Source organism: Panthera pardus, unplaced genomic scaffold (assembly GCF_024362965.1).
Source record: "Panthera pardus isolate Hobbes unplaced genomic scaffold, ASM2436296v1 HiC_scaffold_6, whole genome shotgun sequence".
NCBI lineage: Eukaryota > Metazoa > Chordata > Mammalia > Carnivora > Felidae > Panthera > Panthera pardus.
This window is the reverse complement of record NW_026526991.1, coordinates 104,165,014-104,189,108: the sequence shown is the minus strand read 5'-3', so window position 1 is coordinate 104,189,108 and position 24,095 is coordinate 104,165,014. Positions and strand designations below refer to the sequence as shown.

At 47.9% G+C, this 24,095-nt stretch overlaps 1 protein-coding gene across 2 annotated transcripts in view; it reads right to left on the bottom strand.

Moving 5' to 3' along the window:
• B4GALNT3 (beta-1,4-N-acetyl-galactosaminyltransferase 3) overlaps positions 1-24,095 on the bottom strand; it is a 139,191-nt gene that overhangs the window by 52,816 nt on the left and 62,280 nt on the right. For both annotated transcript variants that reach the window (XM_019464918.2, XM_019464920.2), the window contains exons 2-9: positions 12,761-12,864; positions 11,686-11,763; positions 4,168-4,263; positions 3,575-3,665; positions 3,095-3,195; positions 2,483-2,550; positions 771-849; positions 578-644 (exon numbers count right to left, since the gene is read on the bottom strand). In XM_019464918.2, the coding sequence (XP_019320463.2) occupies positions 578-644; positions 771-849; positions 2,483-2,550; positions 3,095-3,195; positions 3,575-3,665; positions 4,168-4,263; positions 11,686-11,763; positions 12,761-12,864 (684 nt within the window). The remainder of the gene's footprint in view (positions 1-577; positions 645-770; positions 850-2,482; positions 2,551-3,094; positions 3,196-3,574; positions 3,666-4,167; positions 4,264-11,685; positions 11,764-12,760; positions 12,865-24,095) is intronic.

The window sequence follows — 24,095 nt, the reverse complement described above, 5'->3', positions numbered from 1 at the left end:
TTGTCCTTCTCCCCTTAGGGTTCTGGCCCTGCCTGCTCTTCCTACACCCAGGCCCAGTGATTTCTCAGTGGGGCCTGCAGATAGGAGTCTTGCTGAGGAAATCATGAACAATTCACAGTACAACTGAAGAGTTCATTTACTGTGAATTTAAAGCAGGTGAGAAAGTTTCTTTAGCTCTGGTCATGGCTTTGCAAAGAACCATGGTTCCCTCATCTGTGAAATAGGAAACTGTCTCACTCAGAGGTTTCTCATCTGGAGTGAGCCTCATGGTCTCTGGATGCCCTTGAAATCGTACACAAAATATTGTGCATGGATGGGTAAGGGCATTTTTCTGGGGTGAGGTCGCAGTGAGCTTCCAGCAGGTTCTCAGAGTCCCTGACCCCTGAGACTTAAGGACCTCTGACCTTAGGGTCCCTTTAAGTTCTGTTCCTTGTTCTGAGCCCCCTTCACACCCACATTCCAAGCATCTTGAGCTTTAGCCTGCACCCCTCCCCTGACCGAAGCCCCCTGTGGACTGAGCCCCACGTGTTGGTGCCAGCTCGCCTCTGTGTCCACGCGAGGAGCAGAGCCTACTCACTTGTGAAGAGGGACAGGGAAGGGGAGTCAATAATGCTGAACTTGGCTCCAGGGTCATTCCGTCGCCACTGGAAGAGGAGAGAGGGCAGATGCAGAGGGCTGGAGGTAGCTGGATTTCAAAAAGGGTTCAAGGGACAAGGGGCGAGGAGTGGCTCAGAGCTGAGCTAGGAGGGCAGGAGCAGCAGAGCCCTCACCGCGACTTCCACATGATCGGTGCCCTCGTCATTCTGCTTGTGCAGCACCTCGAAGTAGTACCTCTGGGAGGCTGCCAGGCTGGCAGGAGAGAGCAGAGAAACAAAAGGCTATCTTCTCGGGCCGTGTTGTCACCCCTCTGACCCACTCTTCTGCCATACCAACACCAGCTCCCACCTTGCTCCCGCCCCCGCCCCCCCCCCATATCTTCTCCTTGTCCTCTCTTTGTTCACAGAATCCCAGGAGCTTTGCTTTTAATGCTGGCCTGGAGTCCCCACGCTACTGCTTACCCACAGTGTGACCTTACTTTTCTCTTCTCTAAGATGGCGGTAATAACAGTACATACTTCATAGGATAATCATGAGAATCAAAGGACATAGACATCTCCCTCAACTTATGATAGGGTTATATCCTAATAAACCCATTGTAAGTTGAAAATATTGGAAGTCAAAAATGAATTTAATACACCTAACCTACCGAACAATATAGCCCACCTTGAACGCACTCAGAACACTTGCATTAGCCTACAGTTGGGCAAGATCATCTGACACAAAGCCTATTTATAATGAAGTGTTGAATATCCCATGTAAGTTACTGAATGGAAGTAAAAAACAGCATGGCTGTAAGGGTTCAGGTTATGCGTGTATTTGTTGTTGACCCTGAGAACACATGGCTGACTGGGAGCTGAGGCTCACGGCCACTGCCCAGCATCACGAGACACTGCTGTGCCCTGTATCACTAGCCCGAATAAAGACCCAAATTCAAAATCTGAAGTACCGTGTCCACTGAACACATATCACTTCTGCAACATCGTAAAGTTGAACAAACATAAGTCTAGCCATCTGTAATAATAGAGTTGATACTGTGTGCTAGACACGTTCTAAGTGTTTCATGTATACTAACTCGCTTAATTCTTGTTTACAGATGAGAACACTGAGGCACAGAAATGTTGGGTAATTGCCAAAAGTCACTGAGGTGGTAAGTGGTGGAGCTGGGATTTGGACCCAGGCAGTCTTGCTTTGGGGTCCATGACTCTAGCTGCTTCACTCAGTTACAGGTAAAGTGCTCACCACAGAGACTGGCGCATAGCAAGCGCTCTTGGCAAGCTAGACTGTCTTACTGTTATCAGCCTCGCTATTATCACCATCAAGCCCATACGTGTTCTCGCCTGTGTGTGCAGGCCACCAGGTGGCACTGTGAAGTTGGGCTAAGTCCCCCTGCCAGCATGTTAAAGCAATTCCAGCCACTACTGGCTGGGAAAGGCCTTGTTTCCCTCCAGTCTACCAAGGGATCACTGTGATGAGGAACTTTCTGCAGCACAGGCAGAGCAGCCGGTGTCCAGGCTGTACCGCTGCGGACATTCCCAGGGATGGAGCAAATGGGAAGGTCAAGGACTGGGAGAAGAGAGACCTATTTTGTTTTCTAGTCCTGAGTGTCACTAGATAGCTGTGTGACTTTCATTAAGTGACACCCCTCTCAGAGCTTCAGTTTCCCCATCTGTAAAATGAGGAAGGATGGACCAAATGGCTTCTCAGTCAAAGACTTCATCTATCAGAACACAGGAGTGCCTGGGCACACTGAACTCTGGAATAAGGAAGGCTGGATAGTGGGAGGGGGTGACTGGGCTCCTTGACTCTGATTTGACCTCAGCGCTTGAGGTAGGCTGGGTTTTTTTTCTCCTGCTCACAGGAACCTCATGAGACTCCCTACTCACCTCACTGGCTTGGAAATTTGACTCCGAAATTTCCCAAACTCTCCAGGGGCAGTCCACTCTTTTCCAGTCTAGAGGTGTGGGGAGAGTGGAAAGAGAAGGAAGGAAGAAGACAAAAAATATGAAGAAAGGGAGGCAGTGAGTGAAGAGACAAGAAAGGAATGGGGAGAAAGGAGACAGGAGAGGAAAGAAGGGGGGCAAGGGGAGAGAAAACAGGAGAGGTAAGGGAAGTGACAGATGACACGGGCAAAAGCACCTCCACCCTTCCTAGAGGGTTCAGAGCAATCAGGCCCCAGGTGTGCCTCCTTGTCACCATGCTAAGGATGCTGGAACCCAGCAGGGGGTGGCCTAGTCCCTGCCCAGAGATGAATCTTCCTGAAGACTTTCTGTGGCCCCAGACTAACTCCTTACTCCTCCCCAGTTTACACCTCAGTTTATCCCTTTGTAAAATGGGGCAGCGGTGAGAGGGAAGAGGCTTCCTTCCCACACCTTCTTCCCTGGCTGTCACACCAGAAAGACTAATGGTAATGAGGGTTTCCTGATGCAGGCAGGTGTCTCTTCCATGACCTGGCTCCTGGGCCCAATGGGAGAGCTCTGGGGTTGGGCTGACCCTACCTTGCCCACACTGGCCAGCAGCTGAAGGCCTGACACTTGGTCATCACGGCTGAGCCAGAATTCTGCGTTGTCATCTGCAGCAATGGCAAACTGGATCTTCCCTGGGCAGTGGGGGAGAGAGTTCCAGATGAGAGCAAGAAGGGCATTGGCATAAAGGCCTGAAAGCCTATTTTATGTCTTAGTGATTACATTCTCTTCAGGGGACTTGAAGTGGGGTTCCTCATCCTAGGAGACCCCATGAGGATGGAGAAGACTCACAGGGAGAGACAAGCTATTCCAGACTCTGCAAATTAGGGAGACAAGTGGCAACTGGATGATACCTCATGGGGACTAAATTCCCCCCCCCTCCCCAGTGATAGACTAACAGGGTCCAGGCAGCCTAGTGTGGACTTACTTCTCAGCTACAGGCTTATGTTCTCTGGGTACCATAAAGAACCTGGGGCAGGGAGCAGGAGGAGGGGACTTTGGGGCTGGCCTCACCATCGGTGAAGGGGTGCAGGTAGCCAAAGATGCGAAGGCCATAGTTGGTCCATTTGGGGGACACGGCCAGCTTCCTCAGGGTTGTGCGAATCTATACCAAGAAAGGAGAGGGAAACTGTTACTTAGATGAGAGAAGAGGAAACTGAAGAAATCAGGCCACTCAGGGCTGGTGGGAAGACCAGAAGGGAAGGAGACAGGAGGGACTGGAGTGTGACTTGGTGAGTAGAGTATAGGCAAGATTTCCACTCCTACTTGCTTCTTTGAGCATGTGATCTTGTACAGTGCACAACCAGCCCAACTGTATGCGGTAGCTCTGGCTAAACCACATCACAGCCATTACGAGAGCCTAAAGCTGAAAAGATGCAGAAGATGGCAGAGAGAAATCAAAGGAATCCGTGGGATGAGAGCAAGGGTAATAACTGGACAGGAGAAAAGAGGACCCAAGATATAAAGGAAAGAAAGTGAACCAGAAAAGAAGCCAGGAAGATGGAGACAGAAGATAGGGGGAGATGAGAGACAGAAGCGGGGCAGAGGGAGGGGAGAGGAGGAGGGTGTGGAGGGAGGGAAAAGAGGCACATCCAGCAAACACTCACATGGGGGTACAGTGGGAAGTGAAGGTTCCTCCTGAGCTGCTGAATAGAACTGCCACACCAGTCTTCAAACACATGCAGGTTGGCGCGGCCCTGGAACTGTATGGGGCAGAGAAGCAAGCGGGTGAGTGTGAGCACCCCCAAACCCATCCGGCTCTGCAGCTTGAGGAGGCACTAGCCTTGAACAGCCCCAGCCTGTTTTCCTCTCACTACTGAAGGTCACGGTCCACTTCAGTTCCATCCCATCCTTGACCCTGCAGCTTCTTTCTCGAACCTCCATCCCCATTGCCTAGCCCTGAGGCCCGGGTCTGTTTTCCTGGCCATGCTTGTGGCCACACACACATACACACACACACACACACACACACACAGTCCCAGCTCTTTCCATGCAGGAAGGGGGCTGGTTTGCATTCCCCAGGCAAGGGGGAGTAATAGCCATGACAGAAAGGCATAGATGACAGAAAGAACTGGAAGGAGGCGCCAAGCTGGGGTTTCAGCTAAAGACTTGCTCTCTTCCCCTCCCCTTTCCCTTCTGCCTAATAGTAAGCTCCACAGCTGTCTGCCGGTGAAACCTTATCTACCCAGTAGTCTTCACGCTTCTGGCTCCCCTTGTGGGGAAGCAGCTGGGAAAACGCTGCAGGAGGTCTTTGGGGGCCCCATCCGGCAGGACGCCTCTGCCTCAACTGCTCCCTCAGGAGCTGGAAGCCTCTCGCCCTGCCCAGCCTCTCCTGGCATAACTACCAGGGTGCCCAGACCTGGGCAACCCTGGAATGGTAGGAGCAGAGGATGTATGCTCTCTTCTCCTTGGCAGCGGCATCGGTGGAGGGGCAGAGATTGGGCCTGGAGGCCAGCAGCAGAGGGCCCCCTTCAGAAGAGAGGGACTTAGAGCCAGTGCTCTGAGTGGGTGGAAGAAGGGCTGGGAGTTTGAGTGGGGAGGGGAAGCATGGGGATCATGTCCCAATTTATCCTGACAAAGAGTTTCAGATTACCCCATCTCAGCAATTTTCTCCTCCCCCTCCCCCAGAGCTTAATCTCCAGGTTGTGGGAGGTGGGGCCTCAATTACTCTACACAAACAGGCCCTGCCCTTCCCTCCCCACTGTGGCCCATCAGATATCAAAATCTGAGCTGCCCTTAGGAAAACAGAGGAGGAAGGGACACCCAGACTGGAAGCCAGATAAAAGGAAGTGGCACATGGTCTTCGGCAAGCGATCTGGAGGGAGGGATGGTGGGGGGAGAACTCCTGCATGCCAATGCCAAAGATCTGAGGTGCGGGCTCTGAGGAAACACTACCCCACAGCCAGACCCAGAAGGGACCCAAGAGAGCTCCCTGTCCGGTCAGCAACCTGGCCCTTCCCGGGCACACTGGCCTGGTCAAAGCTAAGAGTGCAGGGCCTTGGGAAGCAGCCATCACTCCAGGGAATAGGAGTGGGGGGCTGGGATGGGTGGGAGAGAGAATGTGGGCTGGGTAGGTGGGGGGCGGGTTAAGGCTTCTTGGAAGGAAAGAATGAGGACATTGTGCTACTTCTGGGGAAATTCCTTAAGTCCAGTTTACAAGACTCAGTTGTCTCCTACCAATGACCTCCTCTCTGCCCCTCCCTGGGAGACTTTCAGGGCAGCGTGCTCAGACCCACAGCAAACTGCAGAGGGAGGGCATGCCACCAGAGTAATCTGTTGTGCTCAGCCAGGGGCCAGAGGCCACAGGGGGATTGGGCAGGGGAAGGAGGGAAGGAGGGGAAAAGGAAGGATTTGGGCTGGCCACCCCCACCCTCCCCCAGGGCCTTGGCTTGCAGTACAGCAAAGTAGCCTGGGATGCTGCAGGCAATGGAAGGTGGGGCAGGTGGGGGTGTAGGAAGAGGACTGGCCCTCTCCTCTGAGGTCTAGGCCCTCATTCGGCATGAAGGCAGCCCTCAAGCCCTGCTTCACCCACTCTCAGGCTGTAGGTGGGGGCCTCTGGGGGACCAGTGGGCACCATCTTTCTCCCCAGGCCCAGCCTGGCAACCCCACCAGGATTTGTGTCTCTCCGAGTTTTGGAGACTTTGTATCTGGCAGGGATGAGGGACTCCAGCTCATCAGCACCGCCCTTTGCCCACTCTCTCCACTGTCCAGCAGGGGCTTAGGCCCAGGGAAGGACACTGGTTACCCTCGATCACCACAGTGTGTCCACAGCTAATGACGGATTCAGAACTTCCAGTTACAAGCAGTTGAAGAAAATATTTGTTGGAACCTTCTCGTTTTAGAGGTGAGAATATTGAGGCCCCACGAGGTAAACTGACTCCCCCCAAACACACAGCAATTAGCCCTGTGGAAGCGGGGAGGGAGTCTGGGGGTATGGATGCAGGAGGGTTAAGGCCAGCCTGCTGGCCCTCCCACAGACACGTCTGCTGTCTTCCGTTCCCACAACACTGCCTCTGCCAGGCCTCACTGGGCTTGCCAGGCCTGTAGCAGAGCCTCCTAATGGGATGGAAGCTTCTCTCCCTCTGATTCTGCACACTGCCTGCATGACTGTCTTTCTAGAGCACAGATCTGATCATGTCACTCCACTGCTTCAAACCTCAGAAGGCTCCCAAAAGGCTCCAGAACAGAACCTCACCCTGGCATGAGAGATCTTTCCCACTGACCTATCTTCCCAGCCTCACCTCATGCCACTCCCTGTCACGCACCTACTTCCACCCACACCCAACTCCCCGTCTCTGCCATGCCCCTTCACCTCTCCATGTCTTTACAAATACTATTTCCTGGTTGGAAGGCCTTTTCCTCTCTCCCCCACCTGGCAAACTCTGGCTCATCCTTCTCTGACTTCTTGAGGCAGAGTTAATAGCTTCCCTCCTGAGTGTTCCCAGAACATCTTAATTATTTGAATGAACAACTGCTTGGAGAAGCTAAGCCCAGAACCATATGCTCCCTCATTTATTCTGTAAGCAGTGAATGGCTGCTTTGCAGCAGTTAGAGATGAAAAGAGATGTGGTCCTCCAAGGAGAGAGATGTGTTAACAAATGGTGTCACCTGTGTCAGGGGCTATTACAGAGGTGTCAGAGGCACATGGCACAAAGGCAGGAGTGGTCACCTCTACCGCCAGGTGAGGCGGGAGCTGATCATGGATGTACACTCGAAATGGAGAAATAAAATGTGATACAGACACAATGCAATAATATTCAGCAATAAAAAGAAATGAAGTACTGATACATGCTACAGCACAGATGAGCTTGAAAATGTCACGCCAAGTAAAAGAAGCCAGACATAAATGGTCACATCACATGATTCCATGTATATGAAATGTCCAGAACAGGCAAACATAGAGAGACAGAAAGTAAATTCTTGTTCACCTGGTTCTGGATGGGGTGAGGGTGGTGAGGGGTGATGGTTAACGGGTATGGAGTTTCTGTGGTAATGAAAATGCTCTAAATTGATAGTGAAGGACGATGCATAGTGATGCACTCTATGAATATACTAAAAGCTATTGAATTACACACTTCAAATGGGTGAATTACATGGTATTTAATTTGTATGTCAATAAAACTTACAAAAACAAAAAAAGTAAGCCTGGGAAGAGGATTCTGGGTCTCTGCCCTCTCCTCAAGAGACACCACCTCACCAAAGCCAGCATGGCATGACCCCAGGAAAAACACCGACTTCCTTTGATCTTATTTTGTATTCACCAAATTTCTTTCTTGTAACTATTTTGGTTTACCAGATGGAGCATCCTAAGTATCAGACAGTGTTTTGATCAATGGAACCACCTACTGATGCAAATGAATAAATTGGCATTGAGGTTTGTTCATTAGCGGGGTTTGCTAACTAGTCTTAGGATTCAGGTTGACATGAATAAGTTTTTGAGGGCAGTTACCCCGTGAAGCCCAGCCTCACACCGGCCACTCTGACATTCTCTCTGACACACACCAAATAGAATGTCTAAGGCTGCTTTGCTTTCAAAAGTGATTTCTGGCCTCAGAGACCCTGTGCTGCTGGCTAAAGACTGGGGTGGGGAGACAAAGAGACCACCGTCAGCCTTGTTACACTCTGTCCTTGCTCACCTTCCGAGCAGGGCTGTGTCCTAGCGATGCCACGTTGAGTAAGTGAGTGAGTTAACCCCGCTCTGAGTCATTACTTGCAAAAGGGGGATAATAGTACAACCTGACAGCTCATGACAGCTATGACATATAATATCATTAACCTGAGCATTTCCTGCTGAAACCGTATGTCAAAAGGCAGGTGACAGGAAAGGAGATGGGAACAAAGAAGTCCCTGTGGTGAACTGGAAAAGGGCTGGAACCACCGTGCAGCTGTGTGACTAACTGCAGATGTTAGTTGTTGAACCCTTTCTTTTTTTGAGAGAAAGCAAGAGCAAGTGTGAGCTGGGGGTAGGGGCAGAGGGAGAGTGAGAGGGAATATTAAGCATGCTCCAAGCTCAGCATGGAACCTGATGTGGGGCTCGATCCCACAACTGTAAGATCATGCCCTGAGCAGAAATCAAGAGTTGGATGGCTTAACCCAGGAGTTGGATGATTTACCCAGGTGCCCCAGTTACTTAACCCTTTTTGGTTTTTTTGAGGACTCTTTTTAAAGTTTATTTATTTTGACAGAGAGAGAGAACACACAAGCACGAATGTGAGTGTGAGCGGGGGAGGGGCAGAGAGAGAGGGAGAGAGAGAATCCCCAGCAGGCTCCACACTACCAGCACAGAGCCCAAAGTGGGGCTCGAACCCATGAACCGTAAGATCATGGCCTAAGTGCAAATCAAGAGTTGGATGCTTAACTAACTGAGCTACCCAGGCGTCCTAGTTGTTTAACCTTTTAACAAAGGCCTTGTTTTCCTCGTTGGTAAAATAAGATGATTGGATCAGTGATTCCGTGAAAATTCATGAAAACTGTAATGAGGATTTTGCAAGGTAATTTTTTGTTTTGGTAAAGCTACTTTTAATATTAAAAAAAAAAAAAAAAGTCCATGGACCTCTGGCATTTACCACCAAAAGGCCATACACTTAGTAAAAGATCAACTGTTTCTTTAAAAAGTTAATCCTAGGGGCACCTGGGTGGCTTAGTCAGTTGGGCGTCTAGCTTTTGATTTTGGCTCAGGTCATGGTCCCAAGGTCATGGGATCAAGCCCCACATCAGGTTCTGCAGAGTGTGGAGCCTGCTTGAGATTCACTGTCTCTCTCTGTGCCCCTCTTTCCTGCTCATGCTCAATCTCTCTTTAAAATAAGAATAAATAAATAAATTTTAAAAATTAAATAAAAAGTTAATCCTATTTTAATCACTATTTACTATTTGTTCACTGTTTTAATTTCACATATATATATGTGTGTGTGTACACACACACATATATATATGTATATCTCCATCCTTGATTGGCCAAAAAAACTGGGGACATTAATGATTCATAAATGCAGAATGTGGGGCACCTGGATGGCTCACTTGGTTAAGTGTCCACCTCTTGGTTTCAGTGCAGATCATGATCTCATGGCTTCATGGGTTCAAGCCTGTGTTGAGCTGTGTTGGCAGCAAGGAGCCTGCTTGGGGTTCTCTCTACCTCTCTCTCTACCCCTCCCTGCTTTTTTGTCGCTCTCAAAATAAATAAATAAATAAAAAGAAAGCTTAAAAAAAAAAAGAAAATTAAAAAATATGCAGAATCTATGTTGGGGTGCTTGGGTGGCTCAGTTGGTTAAGCCTCTGACTCTCGATTTTGGCTCAGGTCATGGTCTCATGGTTTGTGGGATCAAACCTGAGTCAGGCTCTGCACTGACAGCATGGAGTCTGCTTGGGGTTCTCTCTCTCTGCCCCTCCCCCCACTTGCCTGCTCTCTCTCAAAATAAATAAACAAACAAATAAACAAACACGTAAAACAAAATGCAGAATGTTATATAGTCATAATCTTTCAAAATAATTGGTTCATTGGGGTGCCTGGGTGGCTCAGTCAGTTAAGTGTCCAACTTTGGCTCAGGTCATGGTCTCATGGTTCGTCAGGCTCTGTGCTGACAGCTCAGAGCCTGGAGTCTGCTTCAGTTTCTGTGTCTCCTTCTCTCTCTGCTCCTCTCCCACTCGTGCTCTCTCTTTCTCTCTCTCTCAAAAAATAAACACTTTTAAAAAAATTAAAAAAAAATAATTGGTTCATTAAGAAAAATGATCCTAACTGTCCTCAAAGGATTGAAGGCTGGATCATTGGATCAATGCTCTTTAAGGGCCTCTCTTTTCAAAGTACTGTCTCCAAGTGGGGCAGGGCATAATCACCTGATGACGTCACCCAGTATAGGTGTGCCAGTTTTGTAATCCATCCTCTCTCAGGGCTTTAAACAGAGGTGATTTCATGGCATGGAAAACCTAACATCACATTTAGCATGATACTGCCTCCTTCACTCCTGCCCCACAGCAAATAGGTGGATTGTAAATAAAATCATCCAGACTGAAGAGATCAATCTGTGATAGGTATGGATAAAGACAATGGGCTGGCCAATACCACCCAGCCAAGAAAAGTAACCCATGTCCGTGGGTCTCAGGGCTAAAAGGCACTGGGTTATGGGCAAGTTGCAAAATACGAAGGCCCAGAGCACCATGCTACCATGGAGTCTTGGCATAAGCACTTTCTTAAGGTAGTCTTGAGCATGTTAATTAACTTCACTGAGCCTCAGTTTATTTACAAAAAAAAAAAAAAAAAAAACCAACCCTGTCAGATCCTATATAAGTGTAAGGTATCCTGACAACTCATTTACACATTTAACTGCTTCCTAGAAGTTTTCTAGGGGCACCTGGGTGCCTCAGTTGGTTAAGCGTCCAACTCTTGGATTCAGCTCAGCTCATGATCTCAGTGTTAAGATTGAACCCTACCTCCTTAAGATTCTCTCTCTGCCCCTCTCCCTCTCGTGCTTTCTCTCTCTCTCTCCCAATAAAAAAAAAGTTTTCTGAAGCAGAGTTTTCTAGAGTATGATCCTTAGAACACTAGTTTCATAGAATATTAAGACATGCTTCATGGGAAAAAACAAGTCAGGAGACAAATAAGTTTGGTACCTGCTGAGCTAAACCAAGTTAAACAGATCACTGGGAACTTCTCAGAACCTTTCATGTGCTAATGTGTATTTCCAAGAAGTGGATGTAGCATATAGTTTTTGAGCCTTATTTAACAATGGACTCCTTCCTTCCTGGAATATCTAATAGGACTTACTAGTCTAAGAAAGACAGTTTGAGAGCCTATCTTTAAGACTGATGTGGGTGTGAAAGCCATGTAGCTTTCCTGAGGCTTGTTTTTCTCACCTGTAAAGTGAGGATAGTGATACTACTTACAGAGTTATAAAGCTGATGTGCGATGATATGCAAAAACCAGCACGTAGTAGGCTCAAAGAAAATGTTCTTCTCTAAAGGAAGAACACTAAAGAGACTGGAGCTTCCCCCCCCCCTTTTTTGTCCAAATTAGAGGAAAATTGTTCATAATAACCACTAGAAGAAAATTTTCTATGGTCTCTGCTGGAATTGCCTATTGAAAACTACTTTTTGACCATCTCCAAGAGCAGGAACAGTAAAGAGTCTCTTACCTCTGAGAGCCAGGGGACGGGCTTATTCCACTTCAGGTAGCTGCTGTTAGCGCTCCCACCTTGCTCAGAGTCTTGGTCCTGGCAGAAGAGTGAAGAATGAATTTGGTGGGAAGAGTAGGGCAAGAACGGGATTTGGGGCCCCTTGAAAGTGAGTAGGGGGAAACAGAGGGCCAGGAGACACAGTCTCTGTTCCTAGGAAGCTTATCAACATAAGGGACACTCCCATTTATTATTCACACTATATCTCTCAGAAATAGACTTCTTTAGTCTCCTAAGGTTCTTTTATTTTCTTGAACGTTCTGTCTTCCCATATGGAATAAAAAATTTCTAACTAGATCAATCTCTTGAGGGCAGGAACTTACCTCTGTCTTCCTCTCCCCACCCCCAGGACTCTGCCCAGGTCTGTCACTCATTTGTCCTAACAAGTAGAAGTCTGTTGGGGGTAACCCAGCCCTTCCCTACCCACTGTGCAGGTGCATGGTTTCAGTCTGGTACTGGTCCAGCCTTGGAGATCCATGTCTTTTCTAGGCTCAGAGGTCTAACCTTAGAATTCCAGACTGAATTAGACCCCAGTTTCCCTAATTCCACCCAGAGCTACTCCTGCCTCCCTAAGGATTACTGCCCTGAGAAACACTATAGAGAAAATGCTCCATTACACATCTGTCCCCTGGCCATTTGCAGCTGTATATGTCTACCTCACCATCTCTGACTCTTAGCAGTGAGTGTCTGGGACCGTCACTAAGGCCCCAGCCTAGTCCTCATGCCAGTGAGTGGCAGGACATGCTGGTTCTGCCTTAAGCCCTCTGCCACTATTGGAGACAAAGGCCACATGCCTGGAGCGGTTCAATTCTGGGTATCTTGAGCCGGGAGAGGAAGGCTCTGAGGAGGGTAGGATGGACATCTCTACCCACCCAGCTAACACGATCCTGTGATGTGAGACTACAATTCCAGGAACTCCTCTCCTTGGCCTCTTATCACCAAAAAGTGGAGGTTTCCCTTAAGGTTATAAGGGCAGGGACAGCTGAGAACTCATGTTAATGTACTAGCGGGGAAAATGGGCTGCCCCACCACATACCTTGAAGCCCAGCCTCTGGGGATGATAAAACTGGAGATTTGGATCCACAGCTGGAATGTTCCTGTTGGCCAGAGCCTTGGCCAGTTCTCTCCAGCTGCCGTATCCTATGGAAGGGAAAGAAGAGAGAAGCAAGGTCAACATAACTTGAAGACCTCATAGGTCTGTAAGATTTGGGGGAATAAAAGAGGTAAGCTTCTTCCCTTCTGCTGGTCCTCACACCTCTTCATGTGGTGGGCATGAAGTGGAGGCTGCGGCAGGGGATGGGGGTCAGGGGTCAGGAGATAGTTACAACCTTGGCCAAGGTCAATAGGGCAGAGGGAGAGGAAATGAGCTCCTATTGCATTAAAATTTGCTGTCTTCCATAATCAGAGAAGGAGCCAGGCCAGGTGAAAATGGAACACTGTCCATTTGTCCATGCAGTTTGTCCAGCGCTACAGGTTGCCTCTTCCCCAGTTGCCTCTTGAGGCTAATTTCTCCCAAAGGTCACTGTGGGAAAATGGTTGTGAAAGGTAGTGGAAATAAGCTTGCTGCTGCATGGGTTCCCTTTCTAGCTCAGTCCCTTTCTTTCCTCTAAGCCCAGGGAGACAGCAGTGCTGTCTAGTTGGTGGGGAGGCCCTCCCCCTGGCCCATCATTATCACTGAGCTGCTAGATGGAACCAGAGGTGGGAAGGCAGGAAAGGGTGGGCCAGGACTTGGTACATGTCAAACGAATTTATAAAATGCTGGAGAGAGAAGATTAGAGGCCTCACTACTCCTGTGTTTATCTGGAAGCTGATGTCTACACCCCGAAGAATCTGCAACGGGTTGGCTAACACACATCTGGGAAGGCTAAAAGCCAAACTGGGTGAGAATGAGGGGGAACAGGACACTTTTGGGGGTGCAAGCAAGGAGTCAAGGAGCAAAGAGCTGTGCTGAGGGAGAGGGTGTAGAAGAATCAGGGTTCAATGGATCAGCACTGGGGGGGGTCAGAGCCTCCCCATGTGACACAGAGACCACTTGAGCATGACTATCAGACTCTGAATATGTGAAACCAAATCACTGCTGGCCATGAACCCAAATCATAGACTATTAAGAGCTAGCAGAGGCTTTCAAGATCATCTGGTCATCATTTCAGATGAGGAAAATGGGACCCCAGCTGGTCAAATGACTTCTCTAGGCTCACTCACCAAATAGCAACAAGGCTAAGCCTGGAACTCAAGCGTTCAGATTCCCAGCTACTACTCTCTCTCTAACAGCTCTATCAAGATGCTCCCAGACACTGCAGTGGGTGCTGCACAAAAGAAGTTAGACTCGTGGTCCCTGACCACTGGGAGCCAATAGCTGGCCCAAAGCAGAAGTGTCATAGGAACCCCTATGTGAGCACCAGTAGAGATACAGCAAACCAGACAGAGAGAAAAGAGCAGTCTATGAATGTGGGCCGGCAGAAGGTGGACATCAACATTTTGCATAAGTGTTTATGTAATTGACTCTAGCAGGGAGATTGCGGTGGGTGGGGGGATGCTTTTCTTATAGTTATGTTTGGTGTGGCCCTTTGGGATCTTGTGAGATAGGCCAGGTCTGATTACCTCCATTTTACAGATGGGGAAGAGCAGCTCAGAGCTTAAAGTCACAGAGTTAGTTTTTGTTTTTAATTAGTTAATTTTGAAGAAGACAGACACCGAGAGTTGGGAACCGGCAGAGAGAGAGAGAGAGAGAGAGAGAGAGAGAGAGAGAGAGAATCCCAAGCAGACTTTGTACTGTCAGTGCAGAGCCTAATGCAGGGCTCAAACCCACAAAACCATGAGATCATGACATGACCTGAACTAAAGTCAGACGCTTAACCGACTGAGCCACCTGGGAGGCCCCCAGAATTAGTTGTTTTGAAGCCAGGATCAGAACACAGAGCCTCCCTGTCTCAAAAGCCAGCATTTTCTCCTGTGGGCATTTTTGGCACAGACATTGAAAGAGTCCCAGGGGCAGAGGCCTCAGCTGGGGATCTGTGTCTCGGGGTTTCTGCACAGACGTTAAACCTCTGCTCATGTTATGTTTTATGGGGACTTCTGCAGGTTTATCCCTCTGCCATCAAGGTCTCTCCTGTTTCCATGGTTGGCCAGCTGGCAGTCAGGAACAGGTCAGACTAGTTCAGTGCAGGGGGATGTTCTGAAGAAGCAGGATTCTGGGGCCAGTGAAGTGAGGTGAGGCTATGGGAGGGAGGAAGAGAAAGAATGCTCGCAGACTTACACCCTAGATTTCTGGATGAGCTCAGGAGAGAGCTGTTTGTTCATCTGTTAATCCCAACTCAGACACAACTAATCTAAGAGCCCGATCCCTTGCCAAGCCCAAGGAGTGGCTGGCTGGTGGCTGGGGAGCTTCAGTGCCTGGGTGGGGAGTGAGTCACACTGTGGGGAGGGGTGGGCAGTCCTTGCTTCTGCCTTTGAATGATTGGGTCATCTCTTCCTTGACTTTGTTCTTAGAATGAAAAGCCATCTACCTCTGGACAAAGTTGTGAGGAAATACTAATAAAAACAGTACTTCCCCTAGTGATGTGAGTTACAGTATGTCTCAAATGCACATCCTTTCTCAGACTAGTTTTCAGTTCCAGAAAATTCTGACTCTTGGAAGTCACACCAAAGGTGAGACAACTTAACCTGAAATCAGTGAACTATCATTGTGGGTCTTCAGAATGCCCTGTCCTGGCATTTGCTGGGAAGCAATGAAGATTCCTTGACCAAATTTTGGACAGGCTCCTCTGAGCCCTCCTTTTGAGCAGGCCTCCTCCTTGGGCCCTGTCCTTGCTGGCCCAGTCCAGTGTTTAGGAAGAATCCTGTGAAGTCTTTTGTTGTTGTTTTTGAGAGAAAGAGAGAAAGAGAGGGTACACAAGAGCGGGGGAGGGGCAGAGAGACAGAGAATCCCAAGCAGGCTCCATGCCCAGCTCAGAGCTGAACTTGGGGCTCACTCTCATGACCGTGAGATCATGACCTGAGCCGAAATCGAGTCAGACGCTTAACCGACTGAGCCACCCAGGCGCCCCAAGAATCCCATTAAGTCTTTTTATCGGGAGTTCCCCCACCTTTGATATCTGATTATCCTTGATAACTGATCAATTCCTCATCTCCGATCCCTGATATATAAGTGCTCAGCCTGCCTTTAGCAAGAACCCCCCTATCCTGATGTCTCCCCCTTAGTAATTTTCCATCTCCTGCCGCCCTCACTCTGCATGCTGGCTATAAACCCCCCGCTGCCTTTGCTGTATTGGGAATTGACTTCAGTTCTCTCCTGAGGTCTCTTTCCTATATCGTGATGTACTGAATAAAATCTGCCGTTATCACCTTTAGTGTCTGGCTCTATGTCTCTGTAAAAGAAGGTAAGAGGTGGTTCTCTCAGTGAGCAAGGACAAATCCACTGTGGGAAAGGGGATGGATCAGTAAGGTTAAACCCAACCAGGCCCTGCCCCTGGTCACAGGTGTTGGGATGGCTTTGAGATACTTAGAGATGGGGCAGTCAACAGCCCAAGCTTTAGTAAGCTCAGGAATAGAAAATTCCCTTTGCTGACTTCAGAGTATAGGAGAAAGAGAAGCAAGTCTTCGGGGTCAGACCCAATTGTCTATCTACTCCTTATAAATGGTGACTGACTGCTTGAGCAAGTCATCTGACACACTGTAAGTACTCAACAAGCATTCCTTCCTCAATGAGTTTGGGGTTTGGGACCTGGAAGTCAGATACAAGTTCAAGGCCCTGGACAATTTTGTAAGAGAACCAAGCAGGCTGTGGGCCAGCAGGAACTCAGTGGCAGTGGAACAACGGATAATACTGCATCTCTGTTTCCTGGGTATTACCTTCTGTTCCCCGCCCACTGCCCATCCATCCCTCCATTAATATCCACCAAGGGCATAGCAGGCATTGGGCTGTGTGCTGGCCATTTGGCAATCCCTTTTCCCGTGCCTTTGCCTCTGTATTAACCCTGCTAGTGGATACCCAGGCATTGATTTGCCCCCTGGGGGGGAACTTGGATCTAAAGAATGTGCTGATTTAACTATTGACACTTGTCACTTGCCTTCTGATAAGTGAACTCCTCCTGCTCCTGGCCAGACCTCTACTCCCAGAGTGCCAGCTGCCAGGGCCTGTTTCCCCTGCAGCAGGTGTCACATTTGTGCCAGGAGACAGACACCCCAATCTCAGGTGACAGATAAAGCACCACCATGGGCCTCACATTCTGCCCTCACAAAGCTGGGCTATCAAATTCACCATCAGCTGGAATTTTGCCAACATCCCTCTTCTATGCAATGTGAACTCTTCAAAGGCCTGAAGATGATCATGTTGGCTCTTTGAGAAAAATATGGGATACATATATCCCTTGCTGCTTTTTTCAAAGACTGTCACGTATATTATTTCACTGCATCCTCACAGCCTCCCCATGGACTGCTGTCCTCTCCATTTTAGAGATGAAACAACAGAAACAGAGGTGAAGTCATCAGTCCACGGTCACACAGTGAATAAGATAATCCACCTTAAGGACTTAGTACTTGGAACATAATAAGCAATGAACAGGTTGCAGCCTATTATTTTACTACCCATCACGATGTTGCAGATCTGAAACTTGCATTCATTTCTCCTGACCTCTGGCCTCTCTTGGCAATATGTCATATGGTCAACAGGGACATTTATGCCAGGAAGAAAGGAAGTCCCTTGCTGCTCAGGCAGATTTTGGATAGATTTTGAAAGTCTAGCTGACAGGCCTTGCTCACGGATTGGATATGAGGTGAGGAATCAAGAATGACTTGAAGCTTTTGGACCTGGACAGTTAGAAGGCCGGAGTTGCTGTTTACTAAGATGGAGAGTGTCGGCTGGGTGTCAACAGGAGAGGTGGAGCTGAGAGTAAATGTCTAAAAGAGGCAGGGCCAATGGAAGTAGGATTTCTGAAGCTCCATTTCCAGCCTTGGGCAGGGCTCCGCCGAAAAGGGCTAGCATGTTTGCTGAACTAAAACACTTTTTTTTTTTGTTTATTTATTTTTGAGAGAGAGACACAGAGTGTGAGTGGAGGAGGGTAGAGACAGAGGGAGACACAGAATCCAAAGCAGGCTCCAGGCTCTGAGCTGTCAGCACAGAGCCTGACGTGGGGTTCGAACCCACAAACCGTGAGACCATGACCTGAGCGAAGTCGGACGCTTAACCGACTGAGCCACTCAGGTGCCCCTAAAACACTTTTTTAAGAGGGGAAGACTGACCCCCCTCTAGGCCAGTGGGAAGGTGGGGCTGAAGGAAGTGCCAGGAGGGCTGGTCCCACAGGCTCCACCAGATGTAAAGGGCCCAAAGGTCCAGGGTGAGTGCAGCAACTTTGCTTACATGCCCAGCGTCTGTGCAGAGAAAAGGTGATGAAATCCAGAGAACAAGAGGTTGCCAAGGGAATAAGAGGTCATGACACCCAGGGCACAGTTCCATAAATGCCAGCAACCAGCACTGAGTCCTAGGACAAAAAAAGCAAGACTGTAGCTCTGACCTTGGAGTGCACTTGAGAGCCAGTCACATGTCCTCAGCAGAACAAAGCTGCTATGGCTAGAAGCCAGCAGGGCCTGGACCCTACCAGAAACTTGCAGTGGCACAATCAGGGATGAAACCAGGGACTGTCACCTGGGAGGGAGTCTCTAAGGCCAACACAAAGCTCCAGTGGCAGAGACAGAGCTGTGAGGCTTAATCTTTCCTTTCCAGCCCATGACACCATGATGCAAGAGAACTTATTATTAATGTAACCTTATCAGTCAACATTTGTGTGGGAGGCATATACACATATATATACTTATATTAAGTGAAATATAGAAAATTGTATTTAATACAAGCCTACAGGAAAACAAGGCTTAGAGGTTAAAAATCTTGCTGAAAGTCAGAAGTAGTGAAAGAGACCAGTATTTGAACTGAGGACAAAAGGCTGTGTCCTTAATTCCACTAGTCTCTATTGAATACACTTGAGAATTTCCATCCACCTCCACCACCATCATTATCACCTGGTGTCAGACACTCATTTAATCACCAAACTATCCCCTCCCTAATTATCTCTGCCTCACCACCCCCACCTGCCAAGCCCTGCTCCCCAGACTATTTCCTTTCTCTTTCTAACCTGGCCACTAACACCTCTCCATATAAGCCAAAGAAAAGCAAGAGGGAGTGTGGAGACCCAAATATCCCCAAACAGCTGAGAATTGGACATAGATGTATCTGTACATAAGCCTGCTCCCCTCTTCCTGTTTTCTGAGCTTCTTCCTTCCCAACATGAGGAAAAACAATCCAGCTTTGTGTCGGCAAGCAGGGGTTGGCCCAGAGGAAGATTACAAGTGGTTTGCTCAGTCTGTCTCAGTCTCCCTCACAGCACAGGTGTGTGGTGGGGCTGGGGAGGGGCAGGTAATGAGAGGAGGAGAGAAGTGGGGTCCCAGTGTCTCCCTAGCTCCTCTTTGGTGAGCAGATAGATACAGGTAGGGCCTGATGAGCCTCTTCCCCCACTGCCAAGCTGCTGCTGCTTAGAGCCGAGCTCAGGAACCAGAACAGCCAGCTGCTCCCAAGCTTCCTGCCAAGCTAGCACCTGAGCTGCTGTAATGGTTTTGGCTGCTGGCAGGTCGAGGCTTGCCAGCAAGATGCAAGGGACTGTACCTACTGCCCTGTTGGGTGCCACCTAAAGTGGGGGGGAGGGGGGGGCAAAAGAAGGCATCAGAGCTGTGCCAAATATGTACTTGTATATTTCAGCTCTGCTGCCAGTACTTCCTGTTCACTCAAACATCCAGATTCAAGCATAAAACTCTAAGGGGGTAGATGAGGAGAGGAGATAGAGAGGGCAAATGCCCTTTCTATTATGCTGCCGCTGCTCTGGGAATGTAGAGTCTGTCTGTACACAGCCCAGCCCGTAACTTTCCATTCCCCAAGCTATGGGTTTGATCAGTAGAGGCCCCAGAAGGTTTGGCCAGGTCCCAAGGCACCTCTAGGATATCGTCACCATCATTATTACAAACCAAAACAAAAACCCCCACAACATTTAAGCCCCCATTTGCTAGTCAGTGTCGACAGGACAATTACAGCCACAAACACATTTCTGTCCAGGAGGAATTTTGACTGAAGACCCTTGATGAAATGGGATGGTTTCAGGAAAACCTAGAGGTAACAGGGTCCAGGACTTCTAAGACTGGCCCAAGCCAACTTAAGAGGTGTTTTCACCCTCTGGTGTACCTACACAAGGGCCACTTAGGTAGTCTTAGGATCCCTCATATCACGACAGAAGCCACTAGGCTTGTCATTTCCAGTCTTTCTGGATGAGGACACAGACAAGTTTCTGAACGTGGAGGAAAATGTGGAACAATCCTTTCCCTTCCTGGATTCTGTCTTTTCTTTTTCTTTCTTTCTTTCTTTCTTTCTTTCTTTCTTTCTTTCTTTCTTTCTTTTTAACCTTTCTTTTCAATTTATTTTTTAAAATTTTGATGTTATATTTTTGTTTTTTTAACTTTTTATTTTTTTTTCTGATTCTGTACTTTGTTTTTTTTAATTTTATTTTTTATTTTTTAAAATTTACATCGAAATTAGTTAGCATATAGTGCAACAATGATTTCCTTAGTGCCCCTTACCCATTTAGCCCATCCCCCCTCCCACAACCCCTCCAGTAACCCTCAGTTTGTTCTCCATATTTATGAGTCTCTTCTGTTTTGTCCCCCTCCCTGTTTTTATATTATTTTTGTTTCCCTTCCCTTATGGTCATCTGTTTTGTCTCTTAAAGTCCTCATATAAGTGAAGTCATATGATTTTTGTCTTGCTCTAATTTCATTTAGCATAATACCCTCCAGTTCCATCCACGCAGTTGCAAATGGCAAGATTTCATTCTTTTTGATTGTCGAGTAATACTCCATTGTATATCTATATACCACATCTTCTTTATCCATTCATCCATCGATGGATATTTGGGCTCTTTCCATACTTCGGCTATTGTTGATAGTGCTGCTATGAACATGGGGGTGCATGTGTTCCTTCGAAACAGCACACCTGTATCCCGTGGATAAATGCCTAGTAGTACAATTGCTGGGTCATAGGGTAGTTCTATTCTTAGTTTTTTGAGGAACCTCCATACTGTTTTCCAGAGTGGCTGCACCAGCTTGCATTTCGCAGAAGTTCGCAGTGCTCAAGAGTAAGCAATTAGCAGGCTGGCAAAGAGTGAATAAATGAATCAGTAAACAAACAAATCACCAGGCATGTATTGAGCATTTGTTATATACTCAGAGCTCTGCTAACTACTGCAATACATAGAGAGGTACAAACTGAGGGGCACCTGGCTGGCTTGGTTGGTGGAGCATGTGACTCTTGATCTTGGGGTTGTAAGTTTCAGCCCCATGATGGGTGTAGAGATTACTTAAAAATAAAATCTATAGGAGCACCTGGGTGGCTCAGTGGGTTAAGCCTCTGATTCTTGATTTCAGCTCAGGTTGTGATCCCAGTTTGTGAGACTGAGCTCGGTGTTGAGCTCCACGATGACAGCACAAACCTGCTTTGGATTCTCTTTCTCTCTACCCCTCCCCTGCTCTCTCTCTAAATAAATAAATAAACTTAAAAAAAATTTTAATAAAATCTTTAGGGGCTGGGGAAAAAATAAATAAAATATTTTTTTAAAAAAGAGAGAGAGAGAAAAAAAAAGAAAGGTACAAACTGAGACATGAGGACCAACATGTCTGTGGACTCAGTCTGTGTCCTGGCGCTCACACCTGTGTGCACAGGCAGGGCGTGCACAAGCCAGTTTTGCTTTATGCAAACAGACCCACACTAGACAGCTAGGCTAACTGGATGTGAATGAGATGACGTTGCTTGATGATTTTCCAGACTTGTAGAAACCTCAGGCGAAACGCTCTGCAAACTATTCTGGGATAAGGGAAATGGCTGTCAGGGTCCCAAATAGTTCAAGAGAAGCAGAACAGGTATAGGAAAACCCCGGTTCTGTAAAAAGACAATGGAGTAGTTTCAGCAGAAATATCCCCACGATGTACCTGAAGATCTGATATTGCCTATGGAAGCCCCAACAGTGAGGACAACAGCCCAGGAGCTAGTCAAAAGGCCGAGCTCTTCCTTCTACTTCTTTTCAGGTGGGAGGGGGGAGCAGTAGAGGCCCAAGATCCCAGATCCCAAGATCTCTTTCCTGAATGGGTGGAGGTGGCCCCATCCCTACTTGAAGGGAGGGGTGGTTTCCGTAGTTAAAGGTCTTGGAGGACCTTCTGGCACACAGAAAGTGTTATAGAAAGAAAAAGTAGAAACCAGAAGGAAAAAAACAAAGCCTGGAAGAAAGACTGGGAGGGAAGAAGAGCTTTGAAAAAGAGAAGAGCAAGCCCCATCCAGCCAGCTAATGAGACAAGAGGGGAGAAGTGGGAATATTTGATAATAATGATGTTAATTATGAAGATTGCTGCATAAATGCCAAAAGGGAGCTGGGAGGGGAATAACACTGTTTACAGAGCCCTCCTCCATGCCTTAACCCACTCAACCCACTAAACAGGTTAGTACACCCTGTGCATTTAACAGAGGATAACCACAATAGCTAACATCCATGCATTTGTTCAGGCCAGTCTGTGTGCTAAGCACTTGAAATGCATTATTTCACCTTCGTAACAATCCTTTGAGGTAGGTATTAATTATTCCCATTTTACAGATAAGAAGGTTGAGGCCGTGGGCAGTTAGGAGGCTCAGTGGGTTAAGCGTCTGACTCTTGGTTTCGGCTCAGGTCATGATATCACAGTTTTCGTGAATTTGAGCCCCGCATCAGGCTCTGTGCTGGCAGCTTGGAGCCTGCTTGGGATTCTCTGTCTCCCTCTCTCTCTGCCCTTCCCCCATTTGCACTGTCTCTGTCTTTCTCAAATAAATAAATAAACCTAAAATAATAATAATAATAATAACACTCTTTTATGTACCTTGTTGAGCCCCTTCTCTTTTCTGCACCAGGCCTGAAAATGCATCAGATACATTATCTGATCTGAAGGGCTGCCAGCTGCTGGATTTGGGAGGGCTGATGAAGGTGACTTACTAAAGCCAAGCTGAGGTTGGTTGTAACCTGTTTGGGGGAAAAAGAGGCAAAGAATAGGACACAGAGGGCATGGGTGACGGTAAGTCTGCTCTCCCAGAAAAGAATGTGGGGACCCTACTTTCCTCCTTTCCACAAAACATCATTGTCAGGGAACCTCACAGGTTAGACCGACCAACGGCAGAGGCCTGAGTTGTGTGTTTGCCCCACCCCTGCGTCAGCTATTCATTCCCCCCACCCCCACCCCCCCACCCCCAACCAACCCATCTAATGTTATATATCAGAGCTCTTTCACACTCTTGGTCTCGTTCTTACTTTTATCCCAACCCCGTGAGGCATCTCCATGTTGCTGAGGGGCCACAGAGACCACAGACAGATTAACAGATTTGTTTAATGTCAAACAGAAGCCAGTGCTAAGGCCAGGCTAGAGCCTAGGCCTCTGATTCTTGTTCAAGGCTGTGCATCACAGCACAGTGCTCATCTGTGGCTGCTTGGCATTCAGTGGCCTACAGGGAGCACTCTGACTGAGCCCAGTTGAGGAAAGGGCTGAAAATTAGCACTGTGCTGGCAGGAACTAGGTCTTTCTTGTTCATTATTATACTCCCTCCGTATAAATCAGTTGAAATTAGCTGTTTCCTGGCTTCAGAGAGGGGTTACACTACCTGGGCCTGATTTTATATTCCCATTGTAGAGATCAGGCACTTGATGCCCGTGGAATGAACGAACGAACGAACGAATGAATGAATGAATGACAAGGAGGGCTACAGGAGGGGCCTGGCCTGTTGATCATCACAGAACTAATTAGGTGTCTTCTGGCCACAACTCTGGACTAGGGCTTGAATGAACTGACAGACACTGGCCCTGATGTTCCAAGAAGCGAACCAGCCGAAGGCTGTCTCAACACCTGTGGGCACTCACAACGTCATATGTGTCAAGAACCCAAAGCTACCTCTAAGAAAGCTCTCTCCTAGGCCCTCTTTCTCTCTTTCAAAAATGTAATTTCCAAATCTCCATGTGTGTATGGTAAAACATAATTAACATAAAATTTACCATCTTAACCATGTTCAAGTGTATAGCTTAGGGGCATTAAGTGCATTCACATTGTTATGCAACCACCACCACCACCACCACCACCACCATCAACTCCAAAATTTTTTGCTCTTTCCAGACTGAAACTCTGTACCCCTTAAACACTAACTCCCCATTCCTCTCTCCCCCAAGTCTCTGGCAACCATCATTCTACTTTCTGTCTCTGTGAATTTGACTATGCTAGATACCTCATGTAAGTGAATCATATATTTGGCCTTTTGTGTCTGGCTTACTTAG